Here is a 25219-nt window from a genome sequence, read left to right as displayed (position 1 = left end):
TATTATACAAAGCAATGAACAAAAAAATCTTAATGGAACCATAAATATTTAATCTCATCAAGGTTGCTTGTGTTGAGACTTATTTTTCCTCTATAAGATCGAGGACTTGAAGAGTTGTGATATATATAGTAAAGTACTTATTGTTTTTATTGGTACATACTTATAGCTAAGCAATAGCAATAGCAGTTAGACTTATATACCACTTTACAATCCTCTCTAAATGTTTTTTTTTTACAGAGTCAGCATATTTCCCCCAACAATCTGGGTCCTCATTTTACCCACCTTGGAAGGATGGAAAGCTGAATCAACCTTGAGTCTGGTGGGATTTGAATTAAGGGCAATACAAGAACTCTTTTGCATTGGTTTCAGTATCTACCAGACCCAGTTTGGTGCCATGTTTAAGACATCAGACTAGAAACCAGGAGACTGTGTGTTCTAGTCCCACCTTAGGCATAAAGCTAGCTGGGTGACCATGGGCGATGCACTCTCTCTTAGCCCTAGGAAGGAGGCAATGACAAGCCACTTTTCAAAAAGTTGCCAAAAATCGGCCAGGACTTGCCCAAACAATCACCAGGAATCAGGACCGATTTGAATTTACAATAATTAGTATATTATTAGCGCTAATATATAGATAACATAGTAAACAAGGATGAAAGATTTTTGCATTAGGAGATATTTTAGGAAGACTAAAGAATTGCCATCCAGAATGGATAGATAAGATCGAGACCACTGACGCAGCTTTAAAGCCAACTGAATCACTTTTCTATGTTATTTATATTGACAGATCAATCATTTGCCTTTAATGTTGTGATTTTTTTTAGGGGGGGAGAAATTGAGGGTGTTTTTCAGCTTACTGCTATTCTAAACTCTAGACTGTTGTATATTATAGTGTTCAAAATAGATACCTATTACTAGAAAATACTTCAAGGGAATCTGTGAAATTGGATTGAGGAGCCAATGGCAACCATTTTCAAAGAAAATGTGATGGTTTATGTCAGCTTATTGTAAAATGCAGCAACCAAAGAAAATGATTCCTTGCATTAAGGAGTCTTTTGTTTGCAAACTATCCATTTTCATAGCCGATTATTGTTTTATGAAAATCTTTACCAAGAAAGAACATTGTGTTAGAAAAGATAAATGGCTTTTCTTTCACTAAACATGATGTTTAAAATGCAAACCTCTAGTGTGATATGATCACATAATCTGTTGGAGGAAAAGAATGTTACTTTTCTTTCTGACTTTGACTTTGATTAAGCAGGCAGGGAAGCTGGGCACATTGAATTAAATCAATTTTCTCTAACAAAAATAGTATGAGAGACTGCTGAATTCAATTTTACTATTTACTGTTATTTATTGGTTAAAATTGCAGTAAGCAAGATTTCCTGTATTTCATTTCACACCCAGTTTCTAAAATGCTTATATCTTTTCGACATTATACTACAGAATATTTGCAGCATGTGATTTTTCCTTCTGGCTATGTTATTAGCCTTGATCAAACAGATAGAGGCCATCATGCCCCTCAGAAAAGTCTTCTAAGAAAGACAGTGGATGAGATCTGTCCCTCATGATTCAAATATTCTAATATTGATGAAACAACCTTGGAAATACATTTATTGTGCCAGTTTTCATGTACTATAGCTAAGATCAGGGAAAAGACCTTAGGATGATACATTTTGTCTTCTAAAATGTTTTTTTTATGATTTATGACACAATTATGCTCTATGATATGTTTATTCTATTATACTGGCCCTTAATCTTAATAGAAATATGGTTGCTAGACAAATTTTCTTTGTTAGGTGGAAAATATTGGCTAAAACTCAAGATGACAGATAGATATTTCTTCAAGTGAAGTTAATGATGAAATGATTTGTCCTGAGTGTTTTAATGGAAACGTTATTAGATTTAAAAAAAGGTAGCCTGCCAGTCTCACTCATACCCAAATTCACATAAACATCCAAATATAAAAAAGAAATAGTGCTGTCTGAGTCAAAGAGCAAATTGTAAGCTGAAAGTACAGTGACATTGTGAGTTCTAGGCTAACAAGGGATGTGTCTTGTGTCTTATGGTCTATGTATTTCTCCTAAGAGAAAAGCTGGCATGGACACTTAACCAGCCAGCTTTATACTATTTCCAAGTTGTGGGGCAGAAAGGATTACACTATTCTTTCAAAAAAGTTTTAACAAAGAAAGAGAACTGCCTGGACATATGGTTCATAATACATAGTGATATATGTTATGCAAAGTTGGTATTCAGCAGGTTCTGACCAGTTCTGGAGAAGCAGTAGTGGAAATTTTGAGTAGTTCGGAGAATTGGCAAATACCATCTCTGACTGGCCCTGCCCCCATCTATTCTTTGCCTCTCGAGTCCCAGCTGATTGGCTGGGTCTGCTTTTGTTGCCCTGCACAGGAGAATGGAGCTGGAAAGCTGATTAGTGGGGTGGGGAGAGAATGGGGATTTTGCAGTATCCTTCCCCTGCGATGCCCACCAAGCCACGCCCACCAAGCCACGCCATGCCCACCAAGCCCCACCATGCCCACCAAGCCACTCCCACAGAACCAGTAGTACAATTTTTTGAATCCCACCACTGATGGTATGATTGATGTTTTCATCCTATATGCCACGATTGGGGAAAAGATACATTAAATTATATGGGACTTCTAAATTGTCTTGTATTGGGTGACACTACAGAAAATCCTTGATTTACTTCTGTAATTGAACCAGGAATTATGACCATAAGTCATGCTGGTTATTAAGTGGGTTATCATGTGATCATGCTTAATTTTACAACCTTTTTTTGTGGGGAACCTTAAGTGAACATTGTGGTTATTAAGCCAGTCAACTGTTTGAAATGGGCCATTCTTTTGCTGGAAACCAGAAGTAAAAGTCTGTTTCTGGCAAAAATATATCTTACATTGTGGCATTGTGATACTGTAAATGTGGGCTGGTTGCCAAGCACCCAAAAATGTGATCACATGATCACTGTGTGTGTGTGTGTGTGTGTGTGTGTGTGTGGTTGTGAGAACTTCAAATCCAGGTCATAAAAAGTCCTGGAGAGGTTGTTGCAATATCAGTCACTAAATGAATGGTGTTAAATCAAGGATTACAAATCTTATATACCTAGGGCAAGTCAGAAGTCCTCAAGGTAGTTTATTATTTGTGTATTAGATTCTGTGACAGAAAAGAATTTCCCTAGAATTATGGAGTTTACAAACCTAGGGTCCAAAGAATGGCCATTGTATTTAATTGTTGTTAGCATTTAGCACCCACCATTTGAGGATCACAAATACAAGGATACAGAGCATAAAACATTCTGGTCTGCAAACATGGAGAAGCACCACTAGTCACTGTAGACAATGCTCAGTTAATGGATTGCTATTCTAATTAAAATATTATCATTTTTATATGAATTGTATTTATTTTGTCTTTTGTAAGGAGGGACCCTAACATACCATCAATTCCACAAAAGGGTTTCTAGAAGGGGCAGCTTTTGGCAGCTTTCCTAAGTACTGATGCTTTGGGTTCTTCTGCCAGTTTTCAATTTATAAATGTAGGAAAAAAAGAGGAGATTTGGGATCCTAATGCTCTTTTTAAAAGTATCATCCATTGTAATATATTTAAAAGTTATTTTAATGGTCTCATGAATTTTTTATGCAAACTATCCTGGTCCAGTTAGTCAGAGAATCTTATCATCTTGTTTAGCATTTTACTTGGCTATTTAGCTCATGATCTTTCATTCCAGAGAAACATCAGAGCCTTTATCCCATAATTGCTAAAACATAAATTACAAGAGATCCCAGAAGAATTTATCTTGTACTACGAGGCTTTTGTAGGTGAAACAGTTTTTCCTTATCCATTACACTTTGATCTATTTTCCCCAAAACTGGTTGCCAGAATATGTTATCACTGAAGTGAAAAAAGGGAGAGATGTAGAATATGGTGAAGCACATTAAGAGCCGCAAGAAGCTACTTTAAGAGGAGACCTCAAGAGGAAACAGAGAAACCCTCAATTCAGCATAAGGCAAATATCTTTCACAGCCTACAGCATTCTGTCAGAAAGGATGTCCACTCGCTTGATACATTTGCTAGCACTTTGTGGTTATTTGGGCATACTAGAAGGCAAATGAAGACATTCCTGCCCTTTGAAATGCCTTGCTCCCGCTCCTCCCAAGGGAGGTCAGTGATCTTCTGCAAGAGCTTAAAGATTTGGTTCTGATAGTTGGTGTGGGATTTTAATGGTGGGCTTCCCAATGGGGGTGGTGGTGGATAGATTAATAACAGATTCCCCCCTCTTCCCTAGCTCATCCTACGTCCTCCCTCTCCATCTTTTAGTTAAGACTGAGTATTTGTATTTTCATAGTATTTTATCTGTATTGTTCATAGGGTATGTATAATTTTATCTTTTTAACATTGCAAGCTGCTCAGAGTTGCCCTGTGGTAAGATAGGTGGCCAATTAAACAAATAAATGAAATAAATGTGGATGCGGTAAGTCCTCAATTTAATAACCACTATTCGATTTTAAATAACAAACTGAATTTTAAAAATACCTCAAATGGAAAGTGTGAATTTATGCATGCATAAATCGATATTATACATCGTGCAAACTCTGCTAAACTGAGGTCCATGAAACTGAGTGTACATTGTAATGGTTTCTTTTGATAAGAAGATGCTTCAGAGAACTCACTTTCCTTTTCATCTACAAAGCCAAACCCCTGACTTTGGAAAGTTATTATTGAAAGTAGAGAAATCAAGATCTCACCATACTAGAAATAATCCTGATTTAAATTTAATGTAACCTCTCTGCAGGATTTCCCAGCACATTCTCTTTTCTAGTGATCATGTTGTATAATGAGCTCAGTGGGATATATGATAAACTGTATAATGAATACTTATACTATTAAGTACATACAGCCTGTCTGAATGCAGAGCTGCTTGGAAAAACAGGTGAAAGTCTAGGAGAAGCTCAAAGTATGATTGATGGGTAAAATACCAAGAACCTGAACATAAATTTCCAGGCTCAAGAACCAGACAAAGTTGAAGGACAAAGATCCTGAGAGAGAAGTAGGTTTTGTAAAATCCGACAGGACTATACTTGGAGTTTTCTAGCCAATTAGCTTGTTTAGGAAGAACAAGAGAAATGTCACGTATATCTTTCATAGCAAGAGAAATATGAAGCATATCTTTGTTAGACCCTGGAGTTCCAAGAAACTACATTAAGAATGTAAAAGAGCTGATGTGATTTTCATCTTCAAAAAAAGGGGAAAAAAAAACAAATCCAGGAAATAACAGACCAATCAGTCTGACATCAATGCCCAGGAAGATCCTGGAAAAGATAATCAAGCAACAGATCTGTGAGCACCTAGAAACATGCAAAGTTATAACTAGAACCCACATGGGTTTGTCAAAAACAGATCACGCCAAACAGATCTTATTTCATTCTTTGACAAAGCAATTAAATTAGTAGACCAATGAAATTCAGTGGACATAATGTACTTGGAGTTCAGTAAGGCATTTGACAAAGTAAATCACAATCTACTTCTTGATAAGCTAAAAAAAATGGAGATAGACAGCATCACTACCAGATGGATTTGCAACTGGCTGACAAATTGCATTCAGCATGTGCTCCTTAATGGAACCACATTTACATGGAGAAAAATAAGCAATGGGGCACCGCAAGTATCATTTTAGGATCAATACTGTTCAACATCTTCATAAACGATTTAGATGAGGAAATAGAAGGGGAATTCATCATATTTGCAGATGATACTAAACTGGCAGGAATAGCCAACACCTCAGAAGATAGGCTCAAAATCCAGATGGATCTTGACAGACTTGAACACTGGACCTTATTTAACAAAATAAAATTCAATGTAGAGAAAACTAAGGTTTTACACTTAGGCAAGAAAAATTAAATGTACAGGTACAGATTAGGTGAAACCTGGCTCAATATCAGTAACTGTGAGAGGGATCTTGGAGTCCTAGTACACAATCTCTTAAATACGAACCAGCTGTGCATGGCAACAGCCAAAAAAGTCAATGCAATCTTAGAACTGCATTAACAGGGGGTAGAATTAAGATCACATGAAGTACTAATACCATTTTATAAAGCCTTTTTAAGATCATACTCAGAATACTGCATCCAGTTTTGTTCACCATATTATTAAAAAGATGTAGAAACTCTGGAAAGAATGCAGAAAAGAGCAACAAAGATGATACAGAGTGCTGGAGGCTAAAACATATGAAGAACGTTGCAGGAATTGGATATGTCTAGAATAGTGAAAAGAAAGACTAGGGGTAACATGATAGCAGTACTACTATATTTGAGGGGCTGCCACAAAGAAGAAGGGTCAACCTATTTTCCAAAGCAGCGTAAGGCAAGACAAGAAACAATGGATGGAAACTAATCAAGGAGAGAGGCAACTTAGAACTAAGGAGAAATTTCCTAACCATGAGAACAATTAACTAGTGGAATGGCTTGCCTTAAGAACATAATAGAACAGAATGAGCTGGAAGAAACATTCTAGTCCAATCCCCTGATCAAACTTCTAGTTCAGCCGCCTGCTCAAGCAGGAGAACCTATACCATTTCAGATAAGTGACTGTCTAGACTCTTCTTAAAAATATCCAGTGAGGGCGGAGCTGGCGTCGCGACGATACAGCACGCGATCTTAAACGTCTGAGATCGCTGCCAATAACTTTGCTCCTGGACAGTCCAAACGGAACTAAACCGTCCCGAAGAGACAGTGAAGGTAAAGAGCGCATCCTGTCGATCCCAGGGATACCGCAAAGTCCCTGGTAGATCCAGGAGAAGCTCTTTTTGCCAGCAGCAAAGAGGCAGCCATTGAAGCTGCTGAAGTTGGGACAGCTCCGAAACGAAAGAGAACAGAAAGAGAAAGTGTGCCAGTTTGGTGAGAATTTTTTCTTTACTTTAAGATTTAAAAGGACACCCTAAGGAAAAGAAAGAATCTGTAAAATCTCAGACAGAAGTGATTAAGTGGCCATTTTAAATGGGAAGTCAAATTATTTTTTTCTTTTGCTTCATATATGATTTTTTTACTTTGAACTGGACTGGTCTTTTTTTCTACCTTATTTTTTCTTTTTTGTCTCTTCTCCTTTTTGTCTTTATAATATTTTAGGCTAGAGATTCCCTTTTAGCTTTTTTTCCCCCTATAAACCCTTTTTCCTTTTTAATTAATTTTTATAATAATTTGTTTGGAAAAGGAGGGGGAAAGGGAAAACAGAGGAAACTTTGTAACACTGCCAACTAGAGGCTTAGAAATATTGTTTCTCTTTTTTTCTCTCTCGACCAGACAAAGCTGAGAAAGAATTCAGACTTCTTTTCAAGGACTTTGAGCCTGTCTGATAAGATAGAGGGAAGAGCATGGGAGAGTATTACTGCAGGTACTCTTCTGGGTTTCTATCAATAGCTAGAGTCTGGTGTTGAAGTATACAGAAAAAAGATGATAAGAAGAGAGCTATAAAACTTAACAAAAGCCTTGGATAATTAAATAGGTGCAGTGTGTTCTTTTTCTCTTTTTTAAGCTGGGCTGTTCCTCACTTTAACAAACCCAGTCCTTATCAGCTTATTATTTGTAATAGTCATTTGGATCTTTGGCCTTTTTGGAAGTTGCTTTTGTCTTTCTTTTTGCTTTTGGAGCCTAATTTTTACTTTTGCATTTTATTTTAAAGGAAAAGTCTTAGTATTAATGTTTTCCTTCTTCTTCTTCTTTTTTTAAAGGGAATAGTCTTTTTTCTTTTTTCTCTCTCCCTCTCCTGCATTTTTTATTTACTTTCCATATTGGTTTTTCTTTTGTGGCTTCCTTTTTTTGTACACCTTTTCATACCTGAGTCTTTTTAATTGGATTAAGATGTTGAAGAACCTGAAGAACTTCTTTTTTTTCTTCTTCTTCATTTTTTTACTTTTTATTTTTCTACCTCCTACAAGATTTAACATTTTTTCCCCTTTTTCTGTTTATGGTTTTTTCTTCCTTGTTTGAGCTTTTACCGCTACTTAACTAATCGATTGGATTAAGGTATACAAGAACTTGAAGAATTTTTTTTTTATCTTGCTTCTTTTTTCCCCACTATTTTTTACTTGGAATTACAATTGGTTATTTCACAAGCGGATTAACGTCTAGAAGAACCTGAAGATTTTGAATCGTCTGAAATGAGCAGGAAATTAATAGCAGCTGGTTCTTCAATTCCTACTTCTTCCTCTTCACCATCTGTAGGACAACGCTCAATACAGACGATGTTACAACAAGAAAAAGAAGAGGAAAAGGTGACACTGCAGATGTTAATGCAAGGAATTCAAAGCATACAAGCAAGAACAGAGAATATTGAAAAGAGAATAGAAAAAACTGATGAAAAGGTGGAGAATATTCAACAAATGATGATGAAGTATGTTGAGAGATTCCCAAAAATTGAAGAAGATAAACAAAGAGATAAGAAGATTGGAGACATTGATGACAGATTAACTGTGGTTGAATAAAAGTGGGACACTGAGATAGGAGATGGACAGATCAGAATTTTATCTCAGATTCCAAAACACAGAGGAAGAAAAGGGACAAAACTTTGCTAAGATAATGATAGAAATCTTGGCTGAAGCTCTGGAAATAACCAAAGAGAAGATGATGGACGGAATATATGAGGTTTTTCAAGTCTTCACAAGATATGCAATGAGAAATAGTTTACTAAGAGAAGTTCACATCAGATTTACAAAAAAAGCCATTAAAACTCAAATATTGCAGGTGGCAAGAGAGAAAACATTGAAATATAAAGATAAGGAGATTGTGGTCATGAAACAAGTACCCAGAAGAGTGAGAGAGATGAGAAGAGAATACCAATTCCTGACTAAAATTCTACTTTAAAAAGATGTGAATTATAGATGGTTGATTCCAGAAGGTTTAATGTTCACATGGCAAGAACAGAGACACAGAATTGACTCAATTGAGAAAACTGAATTATTTTATACAGAATACTTTGGAGGGAAAGAGGAGGAGACTGAAAAAGAAATGACATTAATTGAATTCCAAGAGGACTGCCAAATAGCGACTAAAAAAGAAGAAGGTGCAGTAGGTGGAAAGGTGGAAGTTAAAGAACAACGTGAACCAAGATGTATGAGAGCTGCCAAACCTACCTATAAAGTATAATCATGGAAGAGAAAAAACTGATTACAATTAACATAAATGGACTTAACTCAGAAGGAAAACTTTTCATAAATTAGAGAAATTAAAATTTGATATAATCTGCCTACAAGAAGTACATATTAAAAAGCAACATGAACAACTGTTGATAAAGCCAAAGTTAGGGAAAATATTTACTTCTTTGACACAATGCAAGAAAAGAGGAGTGGTTTTATACATTAAAGATATTATCCCAGCGAAATTGATCCATACGGATGATGATGGAAGATTATTAATGGTGGAAATAATGGACAATAATATGAAAGCACTCCTGATTGCAATCTATGCCCCGAATGACAATCAAGAAGAATTTTATAGAAAACTACATATGAAAATAATTGAACTGGACTATACTAATATTGTTATGATGGGAGACTTTAATGGAATTGTAGACAATAAATTGGACTATACAACACAGAAAACAACAAAGCAAAACAGAAAGACTCTACCTAAATCCTTCTTTAAAATGACAGATGAAATAAATCTAAAAGATACATGGAGAGAAAGAAATGCTAAGACTAAACAATACACCTTCTATTCAAACAGACATTTATCATGGTCCAGAATAGATATGATATGGATGTCAAAAGAATCGTTAGCTAATATCCAAGAAATAAATAAGTACTTGGGCAGATTATAATCCAATGATAATTAAATGGAAAGGACAAAGAAGATCTAAATGGACGTTAAATAATACTATAGTAAAAGAAAAAGACTTCATACAGAGGATGGAGAAAGAACTCGCATTTTTCTTTAAAGAAAATAAAAAAGACACATCAATGCAGAATGTATGGGATACAATGAAGGCATATGCCAGAGGCTTGATAATAGACTATACAAGGAAAAGAAATACCATGAAAAGACTAGCCCCTAAAACATTAGAGTGTGAGTATAAAGGACTTGAAAAAGAGTTACAGAAAATACCACAGAAAAAGGACATTAAGTTAAAAATGGATATAATTAAACATAAAATGGGATTAATAGAAAAGGAAAAATTAGCCCAGAAAATCAGAGGTGCGAAACAGAACTATTTTGAAGATGCAAATAAACCAGGTAGATGGTTAGCATATAAACTGAGAAAGGAGAAAGAATCAAGGAAAATATTGCCATTAATAGATGATCAAGGCCAAGTTTGCTATGGAAGTAAAGAGAAAAAGGAAATTATACAAGACTATTATGGGAAACTATACACACAAGAGAATATTGACAAGGAAAGTGTTAAAAACAGTACTTACAGAATGCTAATCTACCCCATATTCCTAAAGAGGTTGAAATAATGTTAGAAAGCAATATAAGAAAGATGGAGTTAACTGAAGCACTTAAGAAGCAAAACAATGGAACGGCACCAGGCCCAGATGGACTTCCGGTGGAATTTTACAAAACACTACAAGAATCATTGAATCTTCCATTGCTAGAAGTTATGAATGAAGTTATGTTAAAGAAGAAGATACCTAAATCATGGTCAGAAGCTTAGATTACACTTGTCCCAAAAGAGGAGGCTGATCCATTACAAATCAAGAACTATAGACCTATCTTTTTACTAAATGCTGATTATAATTTTTTTGCTTCAATATTGGCAGAAAGACTTAAAAAATACCTAAATAATTTTATTCACCCTGATCAAAATGGATTTCTGCCAAAGAGACAAATTAAAGACAATATGAAAGTAATTTTGGACACTTTGGAATACTACAAGGCACACCTTGAAAAACAAATGGCTTTGACATTCTTAGATGCACAGAAAGCATTTGACAATGTGAATTGGTGATTTATGTTATTAGAGCTGGAACAGATGGGCTTTGGTAAAAAATTCATCCAAGCAATAGAAGCTATATATCATAAGCAAATGGCAAAGGTAATGATAGAAAGAGACTCTATTATAGACGGACTCTATTGATATAAGAAAAGGAACAAGACAAGGGTGCCCACTGTCACCTTTGTTGTTTGTGTTAACATTGGAAGTGCTAAACAGAAATATTAGAGAAGAAAAGGATATAAAAGGGATGAAAATTAAAAAGGAAGAATTTAAATTGCAGGCATTCGCAGATGATCTGGTTTTCATTTTAGAAGACCCACTAGAAACAGCATCAAAATTGATAGAAAAGATAGAGGTATATGGGAAGGTGGCTGGTTTGAAAATAAATAAAGACAAAACAAAGATTTTGACAAAGAATATGTTATCAAGACAAAAGGAAGAACTGGCAGATATATTGAAAATCCAGGTCACAAATAAGATCAAGAACTTGGGGATACATTTGACAACAAGATGTAGTACACTAAAAGAAAATAATTATATCAAACTTAAGCAGCAGATAGTGCTAGATTTGGCAAAATGGGAAAATTTACAACTGTCATTAATAGGGAGAATATCAACAATCATGATGAATATGTTACCCAGAATTTTATATTTGTTTCAAACAATTCCAATTAGGCTTGGAAAAGATAATTTTGAAGATTTAAATAAAATTGTCTTGAAATATATATGGCAAGGTAAGAAAGCGAGAATAAAATTAAAACTTTTGCAAGATGCTAGAATAAGAGGAGGATTTGGTTTGCTTAATTGGGAGTTGTATTATCAAGCTACAAATTTGATGTGGGTTAAGGAATGGATAACATTAAGAAATACTAGATTGCTGACATTAGAAGGACATGATTTGTTGTTGGGGTGTCATGCCTTCTTATGGTACAAGGGAGCTAAAACACAGGGGTACTTTAGAAGACATTATATATGAGTGATTCTGTGGTTAAACTGGGAGAAGACTAAAAGGCAATGTTATTTGAAAATTCTAGTCTGGCTATCGACTATTGAAGCATTTTCTTATCCTATAATATACAAAAGGAACAAACAGTTAGATATGGTGAAATATTGAATGAAAAGGGTGAACTTAAATCTATGCAAAAACTAGAGGAACACGGTATAAAGATGAATTGGTTTTCATATGCGCAAATACATTCAAGGTATGATAAAGATTCTAAAACAGAAGATTTCTATGATAAATTGACTGATTTAGATAAGATTTTGACAGGTACTGATGAAAAGGTGTTTAAAAAATTGTATGGATAATTATTAGAAATTAAACTAGAAGAACAAGTTAAAGAAACAATGATTGCTTGGGGGAAGAATTTTGGATATGGGATTGATCTAGAGAAATGGCAAAAATTGTGGTCTCAAAATTATAAAATGACAATGTCAAGAGCATATAAAGAAAATTTGTATAAGATGTTTTACAGGTGGCATTTCCCCCCAATAAGAATAACAAGAATGTTCAAGAACAAATCTGAAAAATGTTGGAAATGTCATCAGGTACCTGGCTCACGTGTGGTGGACATGTGCAGTTGCCAAAAAATATTGGACATGGTTGGAAAAAATGACAAAAAAGCATATAGACTTGAAACCAGAGATATTTTTATTGGGAATTTTACCTGAAATATATAGTAAAGAATTGAAATATTTGATTGTAAATGTACTAGCGGCTAGGATCGTATTTGCTAAAAACTGGAAAAATGAGAAAATACCAACACAGGAGGAAGTTATTAAGAAAATATTGGAATGTGCTGAAATGAGTAGATTGACATTTGAAATCAGAGAACAAGAAGATAAACAATTTTATAAAATTTGGGATCTATTCTATCAATGGTTAGACAATAAAACATGGTAATGAAATATGTAGATTTTTAGACCATAATGAATATATAAAGATGTATTATTTTATTATATCTACAAAATGATTGTAGGATAGATTTGAGATGATAATATGAACTGTCATAAAACAAATTAAGTAAAATATGGATTATCTTGTAAAACATGAATGAATAATAGTATAGTCAAATGATCGATTAACAATGATATTAATGTATTTAGGAATATTTGATTGACAATATGAGAACATATACAATGTAATTGTCATTGAAGACTACGAAGTGGAAGCACAAAACAATTTGTAAACCAACCAACACACTGTATGTACATATATGGAAGATGGTTCAATGTTTTTATGTTGTGTTTGTTTATATTTGTCTTAAAAACAATAAAAATTAAAAAAATAATCCAGTGATGGAAATCCCACAATTTCTGAAGGTAAGCTATTCCATTGGTTAATTGTTCTCACTGTTAGGAAGTTTCTCCTTAATACCAAGTTGCTTCTCTCTTTGATTAGTTTTCAAACATGGTTTCTTGTCCTGCCTTCCGGTGCTTTGGAGAATAACTTGACCCCCTCTTCTTTGTGACAGCCTCTCAAATACTGGGATACTGATATCATGTAACCCCTAATTCTTCTTTTCTTTAGACTGGCCAAACCCAAATCCTGCAGCTGTTTTTCATATGTTTTAGTCTCCAGGCCTTTGATCATCTTAGTTGCTCTTCTCTTAACTTTTTCCAAAGTGTTAACATCTTTTTTGTAGTGTGGTGACCAAAATTGGTTGCAATATTCCAGGTGTGGTCTTACTAGGGTTTTATAAAGTGTAACTAATTCTTTATGCGATCTTGAATCTATGCCTCTGTTTATACAGTATAACCCATGGTTGTATCAGCTTTTTTGGCAGCTGCTACACACTGCTAGCTCATATTCAAGTGATCATCCACTAGGACTCAAAGATCCCTCTCACAGTTACTGTTTTTGAGCCAGGTCTCACCTAATCTGTACTTATACCTTTGGTTTTTATTGCCTAAATGTAAAACTTTGGTTTTCTCCATGTTAAAATTCATTTTGCTGGATAAGGCCCATTGTTCAAGTTTCTCTAGATCCTTTTGGATCCTGAGCTTGTCTTCTGGAGCATTGGCTATTCCTGCCAGCAAATTTGATGAGTTCCCCTTCTACTCCCTCATCTAAGTCATTTATGAAGATATTGAAGAGTACTGGGCCTAAGACGAAGCCTTGTGGTATCCCACTGCTTACTTCTTTCTATGTGGATGATCACTGGGGCTTTTAAGAAGAGACTGGAGAGCCACTTGTCTGGAATGTTATCAAGTCTCCTGATTGAGCAGGGGGTTGGACTAGAAGACCTCCAAGATCCCTTCCAACTTTGTTATTCTGTTCTGACATGTTGGCTTAATTCTAATTGCATTGAAAATACTAGGACTTAATCACATAACTGAATATTTTTATTGATTCCCTTTTAATAGAATTAACCATCATTATGGTTTTGGTATGAAAAGTTGTTCCACATTTTTATGTGAACATAAGTGAGTGGGCACAAAATTATACTACATCAAACCAATTCTAAAGAGATGCATGGCCTGTGACTTTAGGACTGCAGTTGATTCCTCTTGACTAATAAAGCCTTAAATAGGTTTAATTATATAATTATGCACTAACTCAACAATATTTTAAAGAGGCAGTTAAATGCAGCAAAAAAAAATCTCCTCACTTTTTCATCCTTTCACCACACATACTCAGGAGGATTACCATGTTATTTCTTTTTATGTATTTACTTTTTTGAGTACAAAAGCCAGGACCAAATTCTCTAACATTTTATTACCAAGAATGTCATTCATCTCAAAGGAATTCTTTATATGGAAGATTTGCTCTGTCAGTCTTACATTCCAAACCATTGCACTTCTCAAGGTACCAATTTAACTTTAGGTAAATTATATTACTTAGGGCAGATATCTGAATTTGTCACATCCAGGTGAAGAGAAATGTTAATCTCATTTGAAACCTTTAGAATATCATGGTACCACAGTTTCAGAGTTCTTGTCTTATTGGTGGTGTTGTTCTATTTTAAGGTAGAACATAGAACTATTTTAAGACATTGGTACATATTGATTACTGACTACTTGAGTATTTCTCATTTTGAAGATAACATGACAGATTGTGTTTGTACTCTAATGTTACCTAATGTTAATGAAGCCCCTGAATTTAGTCTAGGAGTGTGGGGCAGAGGTCTAGAGACCTACTTTCTTTTACTTCCTTCCTTTTATTTCATTCACTATACCAGATAGGCTTTATGAAAAATGAGCTGTAGTAAATTCATCATTTTCATGATTCTTGTATCCTACACTAATTCGCTCTCAGCGTTTTTTTCATAAACATAAATGTGAATTAAGATTTAAGACTGGAGTTAATTCTGGAGAGTGGAGTAAAACAAAAAGCAGAAAAGTGTAATCCTGACTCTGGTGTCTTTGTGAAAAAGGCAAAACAATTTCATTTTGTTCCCAGCCTTCATTCTTATCAACTAGTCAAATTTCCTTCCTTTTTCCCCAAGGTGCTTTTTCAAGAAGCAACTGGACTTTCTTGTTTTTTTTTGAAGATGTTTTGCTTGTCATCCAAAAAGCTTTTTCAGCTCTGATCGGAGCCAAAATCACCTTTGAGACAACCATGACCTGGATGACTGAAAATCTCCACAGACATTTAGTTATGCACATTGGGATAAACAACCTTTAAATGGTGAGGAAGTATAAACAGATTTCCAGAAAAATTGCAGACTACAGGAACCATTTCCGCTTCGGTTTGAGATGCAGACAAAACACACTCAGAGGTAGGATTCTACCAGTTTGCACCTATTCACTAGAACCGGTTGTTAGAAGAAATTGCTGGCCTAATCCTGTAAGGAAGGCAAGAAGGGAACATTCTGGTGTTGCTTACAGAAACAGCCTCTCCGTTAACCTTTATTACATTCTTGGCAGGACTAGACTTCTGGTCTCTGGAACTTCTCTAGAGTTTTTTCCCCCTCCTTTGCTGGTACTTTGCTTGTGTGGAGTGACCATTCAAAGTTACAGTGGCACTGAAAAAAGTGAGTTATGACCATTTTTCACACTTATGACTGTTGCAGCATCTTCACAGTCATGAGAGGCCAGGCAAGGAGATGTGTGCCTCGATGTGAGTGGTATTGAGTTGGCCACGTCCAGCCAATAACATGACCACCAAGCCATGTCCACCCAGTCACATGACCACCAAGCCATGCCGGCCAACTAAGCCACGCCCACAGAACTGGTTGTTAAAAGTTTGAATCCCACCCCTGCACACACTTATTCCCAACAGCCTGTCCCTTCAACAGTGAAGGGACACAGGGCAGAAAACATTCTGCAGAAAAGCACAGCTCCACAACACAGTTCTTTCAACAGTTCCAAGAAGGCTCCACACCCATTTCCACTACTCATGTAACCCTAAGAACACAGACAAACTTCCAAATGGCCTCAACAATTCTCTGAAAGAATCTATATGACCAGCTATCTGCAAGGAATGTAAACCCTCCCATTTCCCACCATCCAGTCAGAGCTGGAGAAGTTTATGGATGAGAATTGAAATGTTTTCAAAGAAAAACAAGAAAATCCAGTTGTCTCTTGAAAAAAGCACCTTTGGGGCAACCATGATTGAGAATCTCCATAGACATTTTTCTTCTTTTGAATCACATTTTTCAGAACATGCCCAATTTCTCCTCAGAACTCATATTTAATTATTTCATTTTCATCATTCACAGGAGTATCATATGGCTATCACCAACCTATACAGTCCTACTTCCATACACTTACAACTATCAGTACAACAGATGATGTCTCTTCATGCTTCTAGAGATTTACTTTCTCAATTCAAGTCCAAGTCTTCATACCCTATGCATATATTCATTTAACTCACTCAGAGCACCTTCATTCAGATCTAATATAGCTTTCTTTTTTATTTTATTCATTTAATAATGTAGTAATTCATCCTGTTCTACCTCTTACTCTTTTTACACTTCAAGTCATGGTCTTTATGCCACTATCATCAACAGGCGGGCCAATAGATATTGACTTCTTATGCCCACCTTCACTTTAATCAATTAGGTCTTCTATGTTATACCTTTTCATAATATACAGAAATGTAGACTAATCAGCCTTAGTGATACCTTTGCCAACAGTATGGAAACAATATAGATAAGTTAACACATATTTTGTCCAGTTTGCCACAACTGCAATTAAAACCAAGCTTTACTCTAAGAATGCTGATATTATTCTCTGCTAGCTAGAAACAGGGCAAGATTTTTTTATCTGGTCCTCCTTTGGATATAGAGTACAAAGCATGAAATACTCTAAGAAAACTTGTGATGTTCCTTTACCTCTCTCTTCAATTATTCTGTTGGATTAATGCACAGAACATAGCTATGCTGAGCCCGCCAGCAGTTGTGGCTACTTCACACCCTCACACAACAGACCAAGTGATCTGTGTGTATTACATGCCTTCCCTCACTGAGTAAAGTGTCTCACTGAAAAACCTTGTTGTGCAACCATTTGTTTATTTACAATCTGTATTCCATATTTTCATAACTCTCACTTCCTAATATTTTTATTACAGTAACAAAATAATATTTTTAAAGACTAACAAATCAACACACACAAACACACATTCACATATATTTCTTCTGGTGTATTTGTTTTCTATTCTAGAGAAATTAACTGAGAGATATCTTTCCATATACAACTAATACTGAAATGATACAATATGGTGGGCGTTTTTGCTACTTTTGTATGAAAAATAGTAATGTTCAGCGAATTGTCATATGTGCCATTTACTAACCATTCACCTGAAGAATGTGGGTCTGATACAATTCTTCATAGCCATAAGCATGACACGTGTAATTGCCCATGTGAATAGTTGTTACCTTGGTTATGTAGAGAGAGTCATCTTCTCCGAAATCCTGTAAATAAACAAAAAAGAGGGTGGGGGGGAAGGAGAAACCTCTCATTTAGCAAATGTGTTTGAAATGCTGCAAGAAGCTAAGCTAACACTGGTTGCATTTGACCATTGCTTTCCCCTCTGAATTGCATTTTTAATACGTGTAGATTCGCTGGTGAAATGAATAAGAGGCCACATGCAAATGCCAAAATGAGAAAAAAGATTGCAACTGAGTATCAGCTTCTGATTTCTAGAAAAAGCATACACACATAAAATTCAATACGCTGAGTCTATAATGGAAGATTTGACAAATTACAAGGCAAACTACTCTGGGGGATGGCTTTAGTATACAGAGACTGGAAATGAAAGCTCCATGCATTATCTATTAAATGAAATACTTGAACTGGCCTTCAGTTATCTGAAGAAATACTTTTGTAAATGGATTTTTCCATCCCTTTCTCCCGCCAAGGCTAGTAATTAAATAGGGATAAGAAGGTTGTTTCTCTTTTAAACAAAACCTTCTGATTTTTAATTACCTATATTATGGATTATCTCATTTGGGAAAAACCCCTTCCTCCTTACTTTGGTTGCTTATTGTATAATTCAGAATGATAATTCTGCTTGAGAAATTGAAATATTTGTGAGATTTCCAAATACGAGTGTGCTGGCCTTATCACATTGTTCCAAATGATTCTATACGAGCTTGTATATTGATGAATAAACACAGGCAGCAGCTGTTTTTCTATTTTCATTAGTATGCAAAATTTGCTGTGCTGAATTGCTTATACTTTTATACACCACCCACAACAATACATTTAAAAACCATACTTAATTAGCTTAAAGAATTATATTCTGGTTTTAATTAGCTTAGAGATGACATGTGCAAAATGTACCCTTTTACATACAAAGCTTTCATGCTGAAAAAGAAAATGTTCTCCTATATATCAGACACAAAATAATAACACTGTTTTTACTTCTCAGTTTCAAAAAAGAAATTCGGGAGTTCCAGAACTGATACATAAAATTATAGGATGTTAGAGCTGAAAAGGGTCTTAGTAGACATTTAATTCTACCTCCTTGGTCAAGGACAGAATCCTGCAATTCCATTATATCTGAAAAAAGGTCAACCTTTCTTTAAACATCTCCCTAAATCAAACTCCATCACCTCCCAAAGCTGATATAGTCAGTTGATGTCATCAATGATCTTACATAGCAATAGTACTTAGCAGCAATCTCTGGGTGGTTTACAATGTCAGCATTATTTGCATATTGCCCCCAACAAATGGCTCCTCATTTTATTGACCTAGGAAAGAGGTTGAGTCCCATCAGGATCAAACTCCAGGCTGTGGACAGATTTTGCCTGTAATACTGCATTTTAACCCCTGCGTCACCAGGGTTCTCATATAAGTAGTCTTATCATGTTGTGAAGCTGTTTTCATATTTTTTTATTTATTGTATTCTTATGCCATATGTATCACCAAATTCCAGGTGGAGTAAAGTCTTTTGAAATAGGGCTGTATTAGGCAACTTTCTGTATCATGCTTGTACCCGACTTCCCAGAATTGCATGTGCAATTTGAAATGGATCACCTAAGTCATGTGTGGTTGGCTGATTTTCAGATATAGTCTGCCAAATAGTTTCCCTGCAGTTATTCCCTATTTATTTATTTTGCTTGTTTGCTTGCTTATTATTATGTTTTTTTGGCAACATCCATTTTATGTCCTTTCCACCTTTCCACCAATTCCAGTCCTAATCTCTGGAAAAACAAAACATAGTATGCACATATAATAGTAGACTTCCAAATGCAATTCAAGTTGCTGGTTGACATCCTTAAAGATCTACATTTATGGGCCCAGGTTATTTGTGGGAACACCTCAGCCTATGGCTTCAACCTGTATCATCTGATGTGGCAGTGAACAAGCTTTAGGTCCTCTGGATGAGACAATGTCACCTTTGGGGTATTAGGAAGCATGCTTAATTTGTCATGTTGCCTGTCCTATCAAACAGCCCTCTCCAAATATGGACGATCTCAACCTTAGTGACCTCTCAGGAAGCCATAGAAACTTGGTATTTCTTCCAGGCATTAGTTTTGGTGATATATGAAGATGTTTTATGTTTTTTAATAAGAGGACCTTGACCTGGGTTTTGTTTTATTTTATGACTGATGTTTTCAATGCCCAGATAAATAGGCAGCTTTCCAAATTTGATAAGCAAACAAATAAGTCTATTCATTCCTCTGTATGATAGGCCTTCCAATATTGGAAGGTAACTCTCTCTTGCTGTCCCCTAAATCTTCTGTTAAATCTTTTCCCTAAATCTTCAGATTAATGTACACTGGTCCTTCCACTGTTCCGGAATCTCCCTCCCCACATTGTTAACATGGGTTGATGTTTGGATCTGCCAGGTATGTATGTATGTATGTATGTATGTATGTATGTATGTATGTATGTAACTTTTTTTTCCTATTTGTAGGCCAGTATCCCAGCCTCCTTACTGCTGTAGTTTTGCAAGAACAAGATTTTTTTTCATAAGGGAAACAATTCAATTCTACAAGTTTGAGATAGCATGTGGAATATTCTTCATTAAATATGTAGGTAGGTAGGAAATAGGTAGGAAATATCCTACATTCAATTTTAATCAGAATCTGTGTGGCTTCTTCATTGCTTTTGAACAAGATCAAAATGTATCCTAGCTCAGATAAATTAAAAATAGTTTGATTTTGAATCCTTGCATGATTATACAACACATCACATATTAATTGTGTTCCAATTCCGAAGGTTTGCATATATGCAAGTGTCCTTTTAGTCGGGGGTCCCAATTCCTGGGCTGCAGCCCACTCCTGGCCTATTCGCAACTGAGACATGCGAGTGGTGGGCTGGTGTGCATGTGCATGTGTAGCTCAACTCGCATGAGCAGTGGGCTGGTGTACACACCTGCATGCAGGCAGCTCAACTTGACTGACCAGTGGGTTGGTGTAAATGCACACAGCTCAACTCATGTGAGCAGAAGGCTGGTGCACACACACATCACAGTTCAACTCACACGAGCAATGGGCTGGCAGATACATGCATGCGTTCCAGCCAGCCAGCTACTCATGCATGTCAGCCCACTGCTCACATGGCCAGGTTCCCTCCCCTAGCCCCCAGCCGAGCTTCCAAGCTGCAAAAGTTGGGGACTGCTGCTTTTGAGATACTTATAAACATTAAAGTTCTAGATAAGGAATCCTAGGAAATGGGAAAGAACTCTTCACATTTTTATCCATTCATAAGCCTACGCAAAGTCTGGCCTCTCTAGCATTACATGCTATGTCTTACAGTAAAATAAAATCACGCTCTCTTTAATGACATATTCATATAGTGTCATATGGCAAACTGCTTCTTTCTTTGGTTTGGTTCACTTTTTCTTCTCTGAAATAAAAGCTTGTATCCTCTGGTGAATTGCTTTTTACAAATTCCTTTGGAAAAAATATTGCTGAAATGATCCCAAAACGCTTTCAAGCTTTGTTGGTTTAAAAACTGGTGTTCCAGATTTATCTCAGCTCGTTTTTGTATTCTGTAATCCTTTAAACCTCTGCAATCCACAGACAATTTAAGAAACAAAACTATATCTGGCTGGCTGTCAGATATCTTTTCCATATCACATTTCCTTTCATGATTCCTTGCAGATATTTGTTTTTCAAGAACAGTCTTTTCTATTTGGGGCACTCTCTTTTTTTAAACTTCAGGATATTTACTTCAAGAATGGATCAGGTATCTGATTTTACCAATTGGTGGACCTTCAGCATATAAGGTTGCCCAATGCTTTATTTTTGGATCATTTTGGGGGGGAGGGGCCAATGGTCTTTAACTGGAGATTTAAGTGCTTTTTACTGGTTCACCCTCCCAAATTATACATAGACTACAAAACAAAGGGGGTTTTCATGGTGAGATGCCACTTTATGCCACAAAATAAGTGGATCTCAGTTGGTGCCAGTGGGATCAACCTGCCTTGCTTTGAGAACAGTGACTCTCCTGTATCTGCTTCAGCTCCTGCTAATCCAGCAGTTTGAAAGTGGACAATTGTGAGTAGATAGATGGGTACCATTTTGGTGGGCAGCTTAATGGGGGCATGAAAGGAACTCCTAAGTGGGCATCTCCTGGGCAATGATGATATCACTACTAGTAGTAGCATTTTTTCATACAGGAGCTCAGGTTAGCAAGCACAGAGCTTCCTTCACCTATGTTTTCTCTGTGGAAACATACCTGCAAGGTAGATTTGATAGAGAATAATTGCCCCGCATAGCCAAGAATGGACTAGAGACTGTGCTTTCAACCCAACAACCTGAACTGGTGATTTATTTTTAAAACTATGCAAAAGCTATTTTAGGTTTTGAGAATGGAAATACTGTAAATGACACTTGTATGCAAAACCTTGTTTAGATTTTGCATTACATCTGTTCATTATTTCATTCTCAAAACAGCAGAAGCTGTGGCAATGATATTTAGTTCAAGTGACACTGAGAAGATTGGGGGATAAATGTAGGTAAAAGAAAGAGATGGAATCAAATATACCGGTTTAGACTAGGTGACACTTGGACTCACTTGGTAACTGTGAGAAGGATCTTGAAGCCCTGGTGGACAATCACTTAAATATGAGACAGTAATGTCTGTAGCCACCAAAAAAGCTAACCCAGTCCTAGGCTGCATTAACAGAGGATAGAATCAAGATCATGTGAAGGGTTAGTACCACGTTATAATGTCTTTGTACAACTGCACCTGGCATATTACATTCAGTTTTGGTTGCCATGATATAAAAAAGATGTTGAAACTTTAGAAAGAGTGTAGAGAAAAGCAACAAAGATGATCATGGGACTGGAGATTAATATATGAAGAAAGGTTGTGGAATTGGATATGTCTAGTTTAATGAAAAGAAGGATTAGGGTGATATGATAGAAGTGTTCCAATATCTAAAGAGCTGCCACAAAGAAGGAGTCAGCCTATTCTCGAAAGCACCTGAAAACAGAACAACAAGCAATGGATGGAAACTAATCAACAAGAGAACCAACCTAGAACTACGGAGAAATTTTCTGACAGAACGATTAATCAGTGGAATAGCTTGTCTCCACTGTAGGTATTCAAACACTGGAGGTTTTTAAGAAAAGATTTGACAGCCATTTGTCTGAAATAATATAGGCTGGTCTTCTGCTTGAAAAGGGAGTTAGATTAGAAGACCTCCAAAGAACTTTCCAAATCTATAAAAGTTTGATGAAGTTGGCATCAACCAAAGATACCTCATACTATTGTGTTTCTACATTATTCTGAATGCTGTTTTGTAACGAAGCTGCTAATGGAGAATACTCCTATTAGAAGAGGAAAAGTGGACATTATTAGCCTGAACAAAGAAAAATTAAAGCATTCATGTATTTTCCCACTACCCTTCCTTGGAATTATCATGGATGAGTCTGCATGAGTCTTTTGTTTCATAGTATGGGTTATATCTCCTTCATAGAAGTAGAGATTTCATCTAAATTATACCCCGCTGTCCCACATTATATGTCTCCTTAATATCTTTCTTAATAAAATTGGCTTTTAAATGCATATTTGAAGGGTGACATGAAAAGTTTTGTCAGATTATAAATATATTTATGGTCAAATGTTTCTATTAACAGTAATTACCAATAATTGCCAAGTTAATGGCTGAAATTTTAAGAGCATCAGAGCTCATTTGATAGGAAACATGGCATGCAAAGGAGGAAGAAAGTGATATGGTTTGCTGAGCTAATAAATATACATTTCAACTAGGAATGTTCTTTGTCTGAAATTATTTTAGAAAATAATTAGCAAAACTTGGAGAAGGACCTTTGTACACTGAAACCATTTTTGTATGGTTTTTTTGTATGTTTTTAGTTGAAAAACAAAGCAAGAGAAAGAAAAAATACACATGAAAATAAATAAAATAATACAAAGAAAAAGTATAATGAAGTTTACAGTTATACAAAAATATTACTTTATCAAAGTAAAATCTTTTCACATCCATTTAAACTATCAAGAGAGATTAAGAGAGCTTACATTTTCTTCTTTGATATTACCACAGCTCTTTATAAATAAATAGTTCTTTATTTTTTTTAAAAAAAATAATATATAACACAGAGCCAGTTTGGTCTAGTGATTAAGGCAGCAGACTAGAAATCAGGAAATCGAGTTCTAGTCCTGCCTTAGGCATGAAAGCCAGGTCAGTGACTTTGGGCCAGCCAGTCACTCTATTTCTTTGCCCAAATCACCTCACTGAATTGTTATGGGAAAAAATAAGAGAAGGAGTTCGCCACCTTACACTAGTTATATAAATAATAAAGTGTGTGTGTGTGTGTGTGTGTGTGCGTGTGTGTAAAAGCACTAACCTAAAAATGAGATCCAACTACAATTAACAAAAAAAAAAAAAAAGGAAACCATGCAGAAATTGATTAAATTACAACTACCAAAAATGTGTTTGACTTGTTGTAAAGTCCTCCCCTTTAGCCCTTGTCAAAAGAACTTTAATTCAGATGTTGACAGTTCTTTACTGCAAATCAGGGTGTAGATACATCCTTCTAATTATATATTATATTGTTATGTTATGTTATGTTATATTATATTCCATTATTGTAGGTTATTAAGAACTATGGATCCTTAGTATATGGAGTGACCAAAGGAATTCATATTCATGTTTCTTATGATGCCTTTAGAGTGATTATGAATGCATATGTTCTCTTTTATCTGTATATGAACTCCTTTGATCAATCCATATACTAAGGATTCATAGTTATTACTATCCTACAAATTCCAAATTGTGGGATATAGATAAGGAGAACATATGCATCCTTAATCAGCAATGATCACTCTAAAGGCATTATAAGAAACAGGGGGATTTAAGTACCAAATGAGACAATAATAGGACAAATGCAAACCAGTCCATTTTGTTAATGTTCCAATTTCTAAACTGCATTTCCACCATAAATTAACTGTGTTGATCACTTATTAACTATTCTGTGATGTGACTAGAAATAGTATGCTGAATGTTTTAAATCTGAACCATTTCAAATAAAAAATGCTTCCTTGAAGTTTTAAAAAAGAAGTTAAAGGTAATCTTTTTTTTTGCATTAGATTCATTAAAATTTATTAGTGTCACAGACAAATATAAAAGGTTTTGCACATCATTCCAGAAGGTAATACAAGATAAAAGATACACACACACGCACACACACACACACACACACACACACTAACATTTCATAAAATCAATATAAAATACAATTCACAATAAAATGAAAGCAACTAATTACTACCTTCCTACACTTTTTACTTCACCTTACAAAAGTACTGTACCGGGTAACTTGTATTTTGCTACTTGCTATGAATTTTTTTTAATCTGCCAGTAGACAGTTTAATTAAAAGTAATCTGGAAAAATTATTTCAATTTATAACGTTGATC

At 35.5% G+C, this 25219-nt stretch overlaps 1 protein-coding gene across 3 annotated transcripts in view; it reads right to left on the bottom strand.

The window, feature by feature from the left end:
• The window catches only part of FSTL4 (follistatin like 4), a 459349-nt gene that overhangs the window by 34285 nt on the left and 399845 nt on the right, over positions 1 to 25219 (bottom strand). For all 3 annotated transcript variants that reach the window (XM_087924402.1, XM_087924399.1, XM_087924401.1), the window contains exon 8: positions 17675 to 17795. In XM_087924402.1, coding sequence (XP_087780528.1) covers positions 17675 to 17795 — 121 coding nt within the window. The remainder of the gene's footprint in view (positions 1 to 17674; positions 17796 to 25219) is intronic.

The sequence above is a fragment of the Pseudonaja textilis genome, chromosome 2, assembly GCF_049901715.1.
Source record: "Pseudonaja textilis isolate UNSWEBS1 chromosome 2, rPseTex1.2, whole genome shotgun sequence".
Classification (NCBI taxonomy): Eukaryota; Metazoa; Chordata; class Lepidosauria; order Squamata; family Elapidae; genus Pseudonaja; species Pseudonaja textilis.
Note: the sequence above shows the minus strand (reverse complement) of the source record. Positions and strands in the feature narration are given on the sequence as shown.